General features: G+C 46.3%; 1 protein-coding gene across 1 annotated transcript; it reads right to left on the bottom strand.

The window, feature by feature from the left end:
* Positions 1-433: 433 nt before the first annotated feature.
* On the bottom strand, positions 434-8,517 carry PAICS (phosphoribosylaminoimidazole carboxylase and phosphoribosylaminoimidazolesuccinocarboxamide synthase). The gene is made up of 10 exons (XM_069976541.1): positions 8,412-8,517; positions 8,163-8,199; positions 6,983-7,180; positions 3,803-3,981; positions 3,084-3,263; positions 2,362-2,475; positions 1,796-1,879; positions 1,182-1,362; positions 750-908; positions 434-640 (listed from the first exon to the last, which is right to left on the bottom strand). Exons 2-10 carry the CDS (start codon positions 8,176-8,178, stop codon positions 474-476), a joined length of 1,278 nt encoding a protein of 425 aa, XP_069832642.1. The 5' UTR covers positions 8,179-8,199; positions 8,412-8,517; the 3' UTR covers positions 434-473.
* Positions 8,518-8,935: the final 418 nt, after the last annotated feature.

Here is an 8,935-nt window from a genome sequence, read left to right as displayed (position 1 = left end):
AGGTGGTTTGGAGGCGACAGTCCCTTTAAGCTACATTTATGTAAAGCCACAATGCATTTACAAGTTACTTGTAACAAAGAATCTCTGCACATGGGTGTGCAGTAGATTGCGCTGCCATGTAGATGTTCTGCAATGTGTTCTTCTGGTGTCCACACACAGATCTGCAGAGATTTCTTAGTGATCAGTACCCTTTAATAATGCTCCAGTGTAGATTTTATTGGGGATCCACATTATTTCTGCATGAACATTAGATTTATTGCAGATTTAAACTTCCCCAATAGTCAATGGACAAAATGTGCTGCATTACAGCTGTGTGGATTTGAAAGCCACCCCACATGTCAACTACACACCGGATGTGGTGCTGATCACTTATTACCAATACAGCCACTACTGACAGGAGACATTCATGACAGAAAATAAACCAAGACTCATATCTAGAAAAGGCAGCTGTTTAATGGTCATGAGGAGCATGGTTACATGCTGCATTGTCTCAGCTTTGCATCTGCTTGCTTGAGAGAAATCCAGGTATTCAGAGTACAAGAACGAAGCTTTGACCAAATCAGATGATCGTTCAGTCCAAAGATCTGCGCTGCAAACTGAGCTGCGGCTTCTGGAGACAACACTGTGGAACATCCAAGCCCTGAAACAAAAAAAAAAAAAAAAAAAATTATATATATTATTATATATATAATTTATTGCTCGGTTATATTTCATAGAACAAGACTACACCATTGTCTAGAGTTTCTTACCACTAGGCATTCGCAGAGATGACCAGACATCCTGTGCTCCCCAGTCGGCAGTAAGTGGTGGGCAGTTAATAACAGGATAAGCAGTGTTTCCAGAGAGGACCGGACCCAAACCATTGCTTCTACCAGCGACAGCAACAAACACTGTGGGAATGCAATCTCCTAGAAATGCAAGATTAGGCAGTGTAAGAGTGTGCTCACACATGCCGGACAGACATGACTTGTCCTGGCACCTGCGCATGGCGTCCTCCCAGAAGAAAGAGCCAGAATAGGTGATAATCATTTATTCTTACCATACATTAAATTTTATCAACCTGGATAACCCCTTTCACATCAGTCTCAAATTCATTACCAATTTCCAAACTGGAAAGTGTTTTCTTGGCAAAGACTATGAAGAGATGGAGCAAGTCACTGTTATAGGGCCGCTGAGCTTACCTTCATACTCCGCCTTGATTCTCAGAGTCTCATCAGGTCCCTTGTGAGCAGATGTCACCCTCAGTTCACATGGAATACCATAGTTTGCACAGGACTTCTTAATTTTTTCACAGTGGCCTAGATCGGAAATTGACCCCATCAATACGACAACCCTTCCTTGGCCTTTACTTGTCAGAAGGAGCTGAAAACAATGAAGGCAATAGTCATTATTATAAGTCAAAGATAAAGGTTTAATCACACGATTCCGATTCCAAACTAAAGAAAACTGTGGGAGAGCTCTGGCAACGGGCAAAGAACAGATCTATTGGAACAAAGTCTTACTATGGTTTTAGAAAAGCGTCAAATATTAACAGATTCTTAGAAGGGGTTGTCCCAGGAACTTAAAGGGGCCTGTTCTTTAGATTAGTCAGACCCCTTGTGATTAGTTATTTATGCACTAGTCCTGCAAACGCAAGGTCTGCCTTATAATACTTAAAAAAGCGAATAACGTATGTCAGAAATATTTTCCATAGAAATCATGCAGAAGCTTATATAATGGTAAGAAACTTCCCCAGTAGACATGTTTGACAAAAGGTCTCCTGCTCATGAGTCACACCGATAGACATACTAGTTACCTCCACTTTGTCTGCTACCCACTCAAAGTTTCTTTTCACCATCTGCATGGCTTCTGGAGTAATCTCCTTCAGATCCCGGTATGTCTAGAGAGATGACACAAGTGACAAAGTTAGTTAGGACTATGCCATCTGTTAAGACTTTGGGGGAGATTTATCAAAGGGTGTAAAATTTAGACTGGTGCAAACTGGCCACAGCAACCAATCACAGCTCAGCTTTTCTTTCAACAGAGCTGAAAGCTGAGCTGTGATTGGTTGCAGTGGGCAGTTTGCACCAGTCTAAATTTACACCCTTTGATAAATCTCCCTCTTTATGTTCTGTCAGATTATCTGTTGCATCAACTGACACTGAGCACATTCATGGGGCTTATAACCATGTGATTTTTACCACAAATCTGGCCAGTGTTTGCATCCAAAACTACTGAGGTGTCACCTCTGAACCCCTCTAAGCCAAGGATCTGCAGAATGCGCACATGATTAACCGAAGCTGTTAAGGGGTCTGCAAGCTAGTGACGATGATTGCTGCTACAAAGCCTGCCCCTAGTGTATGTGGAAAATAAGATAAATACCTGTTTATCCTTCTGTTGGGTCTTATCTCCTGCTGGCCATAGACGCCATGAGTCATTGTCAATCACATCAGCAAGGACTATTTCTTTTTTGGTCACATCCACACCAAACTCGATCTGGTTGAAGAGAATTTAATTTTTTTTTTTTTTTAAAGAAAGAATTCAAATTAAGTTAAGTTTTTACTTTTAAAGGAACAGGTCACCACTTTCTTTCAACCTGAAGTTATCAAGGCAGTCATTGCCAGCATCTGCCTACTGGCTTTAAAGAAAAAATCCAGCCATTCTTAAAATCTGGAAATCGGCAATTTGATCAGGAGTATGGACTTACCTCTCCCCGTGGTGAGCGGCGGGACCGGCCTCGGGACCCCTGCTGATGGACTGGCCACTCAGTCAGTCAGTCTGTGACTGGGGCGGGACACTGCTCAAGTCACTGATTAGCGGAGCTGTCAGTCCATCAGCTAGGACAGGCAGGGAGGCGGGAAGAGATAAGTTCATACTCCTGATCAAATTCCTCCTTTTCCCTGACAGATTTTAAAAAACAGACGGACTTATCCTTTAACTGATGGACCTCTCTGTTTGGGTATAGGGAGAGATCAATTAAGTCCAGTAAGGCAGACAGAAGCCACTGGAGACCACCCTGAGGACTTGTGGTTCAGACAGCATGTAAATGATGAAAGGGTCCGTTTAAAGATGTAATACTGACCACTTCACCATACATATCTTACCTTCATGTCCACTAGGGTGCAGTCTTGTGTTGCCCACGCTTTTTCTAGAATTTCAAAGATGGCCACTGTGGAGTGTCTCATGATGTCCACCTCCGCCTGACCAATCACTAGTCCGGCACAGTTTAGTTTAGCAGCGATCAGTTGCTCCTCAGACCACTGAGGGTCATTGTTGGCATCATCCTAGGAGCAGGACAGATGTGTGATTAGAAAAAAAAATAAAAATAAAAAATAAATAATAATAATGAAATATTCTGGCGATTCCCACACTGCAGCTCCCCTTTAAATCTTAAAGGGGTAGTCCACCAAAAAAATTTTTCTTTCAAATCAACTACTACCATGAAGTGCCAGAGATTTGTAATTTACTTCTATTAAAAAATCTCAAGCCTTCCAGTACTTATCAGCTGCTGTATGCCCAACAGGAAGTTGTATTATTTCCAGTCTGGAGAGCAGGAGAGGTTTTCTATGGGGATTTGCTCCTGCTTTGGACAGTTCCTGACATGGACAGAGGAGGCAACAGAGAGCACTGGGTCAGACAGGAAAGAAAACACCACTTCCTGCTGGACACACAGCAGCTGATAAGTACTGGAAGACTTAAGATTTTTTAATAGAAGTGAATTACAAATCTCTGGCACTTTATGGCACCAGTTGATTTGAAAGAAAAAATTTTCGGGTGGACTACCCCTTTAAGGACAGCTCAGGGTATAGGCCTTCCAACAAACCTTAAAGAACATCTCCACTTTTGGGGGATAGAATGTGTATCCTTCCTTGACCCCAGGATTCCTCTTTAGGAAGGAGCCTGTGGCTATCCTCCTGGACACCCACTCAATAGGGATCATGTCACAGTGGGTAGCAATGAATCCGGTTGCACTAGACTTTTTCACAAATGCCGTCTTGATACCTAAGAAAGGTGAACAAGTGAGTGTAAAGAGTTGTTCATCAAATCTGCATTTATTGATAGGTGTTAAACTGAGTAGTAAAGTGTAGTAAACACACCCTGACAATGCCCCCTTCTGTCTTCTGAGTCAACCTACCAAATACCTGATGCTTACATGCTTGGAATTTTTTATTTTTTTTTTGCAGAAATCAATAGTCCAGGCGATTTTAAGAAACTTTGTAATTGGGTTTATTAGGCAAATATGCCATTATCTGCATTTAAAAAGCCTTTTCCCAGGTCCCCCCCTCTCCTTTCTGTCATCCACTGCTCTGAATCAGGAAATCAAAATCAGACGCATCCTGTTTGTTCTATGAAGAGGGGAAGGGGGAAAGATTGAGCAGAAATGTCAACAGCAAAAAACAGAACAAAGGATTCAGTGGGGGAGCTATTCAGAGGTCAGATAGGTCCCTGGTGACTGTCAGAGGAGAGAGCCCGGGATGTAGCTTTTAATTAACTCTGTTTTTTTTTTCTCCTAAGGAGTACAATGAAGACGGGGAGAGCGTCAAACTGCTTTTTCATGATAAAAATTTATTTTTCGGCTAATAAACCCAATTACAAAGTTTCCCTGTATTATTGATTTCTGCAAAAAAAAAAAAAAAAAAACAAAAAAAAAAAAAAAAAAAAAAAAAAAAAAAAAAAAAAAAAAAACTTTGACAGTGACCCTTTAAGTCAACACCATGTTCCTGACACTTTGGATAGCATATCTGCAGTGTGCACGTTAGGAATGTGTGACTACAACCTATTCTGGACAAATAGAAACACTGACATTTCCCTTCATAGAGCATTGGATGATCTGGTGTTTTATTTCTGGGCCGACAGTTTGCATTTCAGGATCTCATGTCCATCACACAGCTGTCCATCCATATAAAGCGTCGGAGCAGCTTTTCTAGCAGAACCCCAAGCTAGAATGCATGTGGAGTCTTCACCCCTTACAGTGCACACACTCATAGGAGTTGCTCTTGACGTAAATGTACAACTCCTGTTTAAATTGAATCTGTGCTACCACAGCAACCCCCGGACCACTGGTGACTTCACTGCACATCCGGTCCTGGGGTCTGTGTCTACTGTAGCAAGTATTGTGGTGGCGCAGGGTGTCAATGAGGCAGTGCCTTGAGCATCTGGACCCTAGGCCTGCAGTGCCTCTCTCCCCACCTTTCTTCTTTTTCGGCACGCCCCTAAAATGGACGAAGTAGGAGAGAGAGAGGTGCTGCAGGCAAAGGGCACAGACTCGAGGCCTTGCTGCTGGATTAAAAGTTGTTTTAAGCCAGAATACTGGCCTCAGAAGACAGGCAGACCCTGGAACCTGACGACATCTAGAAAACTGTACCGGTGGTTTGCAAATCTTTACCCCCTTTCTCCCTCACAGCTCTAATAGACATGATACTACCATGTATCATGTCTGGTGACCCAAGGTAATCAGAAGCCAGTACTGTAAGCAAGACCTCATACCACTATTTTAAATTGTCACTTTAAGAAAGTTTTGACATGTCAAAAGTTTTCATCAGTTGTAATCTGGATGTTGAGATCCCTACAAATTGCTAGAACGACTCATGAGAAGTGCTTAGCCGTGTGTTTTAGTGATCAGTGGGGGTCTTACCACCCGGATACCAATCAAAACTATTGACATCTCTATAACAGATCAAATGTTTTTGTTAAACTTTGTAATGTATGTTATGTTAGTGAATGCCCCCCTTCCCCATGTTTCCCCCCACCCACGGAAGTGTAGTGCTCTATACTCGCCTGATGCGTGTCGACCCCTGTCCACCTTCTTGCAACAGTGATCTAGCTGAACCGCTCTGACCGTCCTTCGTGCTGGCTGCCCTCTGCCACGATTGGCCAAGCACAGTTACGCTTAGCCAATCACGGCTGAGCAGCTGATGACGCAGCAGAGGGCGGCCGGCACGAGGGACGGTCGGAGCGGTTTGGCCAACCGCCCGAAGATTACATCACTGTCGCAAGATGGCGGAAAGGGGTCGACACGCATCAGGTGAGTAAAGAGCACTACACTTCCGGGGGTGGGGGCCCATTCAATAACAAAATTACAAAAGTTGTATAACTTTGTAGTGTGTGTTTAGTGAATAATTGTTTAGCGCCGCACTACCCCTTTAAATCTGACAGATACTTTAAGCGCTAATCTTTCCCCTTTCTGTCCCCATGCTATCAGTTCTAAAAAAGAATAAATGCCAAGCTTATATGTGTATTAAAGGGAACCAATCACGCCGAAATTGCCCCCATTGATAAGGAAACGTGCTGGTACATCAGCCAGCACGCTTCCCAAACATCCCCCTGTCCCCTTCGTCCCCTCTTTTGTTAGCCCGTAATCTTACTTTTGTGATGTCCCGCGCCGTATTCTAATCAGCCCCAAGTAGTCAAGGTGGGCTGTACTAGTCACGGTCCTGGGTGCTGTAATCACGCCCAGAGGGGCGTGATTCAAAGACCTTCGCTCCGCCGACGTCATCTCTGGCCCGCGCTCACGTCGTCGTCGCGCCGCGTCTTTCGCATGCGCAGTACGGCGGGAGAAGACGCTGACGTACTGCGCGTGCGGAAGACGTCGGCGTTGGAACGCAAGCGCCGCCGACGTCTTCCGCACGCGCAGTACGTCTTCTCCCGCCGTATGCGAAATGCGAAAGACGCGGCGTGCCACCGACGTGAACGCGGGCCAGAGATGACGTCGGCGGAGCGAAGGTCTTTGAATCACGCCCCTCTGGGCGTGACTACAGCGCCCAGGACCGTGACTAGTACAGCCCACTTTGACTACTTGGGGCTGATTAGCATACGGCGCAGGACATCACAAAAGTAAGATTACGGGCTAACAAAAGAGGGGACAGGGGGATATTTGGGAAGCGTGCCGGCTGATGTACCAGCACACTTCCTTATCAATGGGGGCAATTTTGGCGTGATTGGTTCCCTTTAAGCTGTATTTATGAACAAATATTTCCCATGAAGATCAATAATCCCATCTTACCAGCTTCTTGCAGCAGTTTGAATACACAGCTGGTGGTCTTGTTGGAGATGGACGCCTTCCCCTCCATGTGGTCCTTCCTGGCCGCATTCCCTGCTGTGATCTGGTCCTTGGACTGCATGAGGACACAGCCCGGGTGATCAGGGAGCTCATACACCTCTTTTGTTTTACCTTCATTCAGCTTCTTGCCAAGTCTCAACTCTAAATGGGGAAGAAGGCAACAACCATTGTAATCACATGACATCAAAATGTTATTGCACTGGCCTGTCAATACCTCCAAGTGCTAAACAACACAACCAACTCATGCCAACCTTACTAACCTAAAGTAATCCTGTGCAAAACATGCATATGAATGGAAGCACAGACAAACAGCCTATATAAGATATTAAACCAGCATCCCCCAGACTGTGGCAGCCACTCAGGACTGGACCCTACTCCTGGTGACCTGGTCAGGCATCCAGCTTCCTCCTGACTTACATTACAACTATAGCATGCCAGGTATACTTTGGTGCAGGAGTAGGGAACCTTGGCTCTCCAGCTGTCACAAAACTACAACTCCCATCATGCTTAGACAGCCAAAGCTAAAGCCCTGGCTGTCAGGCATGATGGGAGTTGTAGTTTTACAACAGCTGGAGAGCCAAGGTTCTCTAGCCCTGCTTTAGTGTTTGCTGGCACAGAGCACTCCCCTGCAGTATACAGCCCCCTTATATGTATACAGCACTCCAGCAGTCAGTGCTCCTGACCTACATGCAGGCTGAGAGGTGTCCTGATCCTCCCTGCAGTATACAGCCCCCTTATATGTATACAGCACTCCAGCAGTCAGTGCTCCTGACCTACATGCAGGCTGAGAGGTGTCCTGATCCTCCCTGCAGTATACAGCCCCCTTATATGTATACAGCACTCCAGCAGTCAGTGCTCCTGACCTACATGCAGGCTGAGAGGTGTCCTGATCCTCCCTGCTGTAGGGGGTCTCCTCACCTGCTACAGGTAGACCATCCCAGTCCACAAGTGTTCCCCTATAGGACTCTGCAGTGTACATTAAGCCCTGGCCCCTCACCCCTAGGTCTGTGATAAGCTCTGCTGCTCTCCTGGAGGGGGGCATCGTGCAGTCACGTGGCTGCAGGTGACCCCTGACCTGCCGGCAGATGCCCGGCCACCACGTGTCCCCGCGCCTCGCACTCACCTCCGCTGGATTCCATCTTCCCGCACGAGCTGTCAGTCTAAAAAGAACAAGAAACAGAGCGATTACCCGGGGTCACGTGTGCCGGCGAACTCTGGGGGCATGGTGGGACTTGTAGTTCTACTCCTTCTCACGTGCGTCACTTTTATAAACAGGCCCAGCGCTCACGATGATGGCCGGGTGCCGGGAAAGAGGAAGCAGAGCCATGCGGGGGAAGGAGAAGCACATGGCGGCATGGGGGTCACTACTCACCGAGGATCAGAGGAGCAGAGCCGCAGGCTGAGGAGGGCGCCGTGCACACTGCCCGACCACAGGGAGCGCTCCAATAAGGAAGACTAAGGACCCGCCCACCGGCGCCGACCAATCACATACACTGCCTGCACACTCATTTACATATTAACGCTCTCATGGCTGGAGGCGGCAGACATCGCTATGGGGAGGGCGGCCCCGGCTACACCGCGACCCTCAGTGTATATACAGGGGTTATAGAGCGGCCTCATCTACAGTGAGAAGGATTGCTCAACTATTCCTTTGAATCTCTGCTGGGCTCAGTGGGTGACAGTAATAAGCAGTTAGAGCTGTCAGTAAGTAAGACTGGCCATGTGACTACGTAGCCCATAAGCAAAGTATGAGGTGCTGCCCCCTTACTGACAGCTCTGTCTATAGTCACACAGCTGTCAATCACTCAGTAGGACCGCCCACATGACTAGTCCAGAATAAGCAGAGATTTCCCTGTATATGGTTCTTCTCAGCTCCTCCTGCTCCATGGTGTGTGC

Source organism: Dendropsophus ebraccatus, chromosome 7 (genome assembly GCF_027789765.1).
Source record: "Dendropsophus ebraccatus isolate aDenEbr1 chromosome 7, aDenEbr1.pat, whole genome shotgun sequence".
NCBI classification, from domain to species: domain Eukaryota; kingdom Metazoa; phylum Chordata; class Amphibia; order Anura; family Hylidae; genus Dendropsophus; species Dendropsophus ebraccatus.
This window is presented reverse-complemented; position numbering and strand designations above follow the sequence as displayed.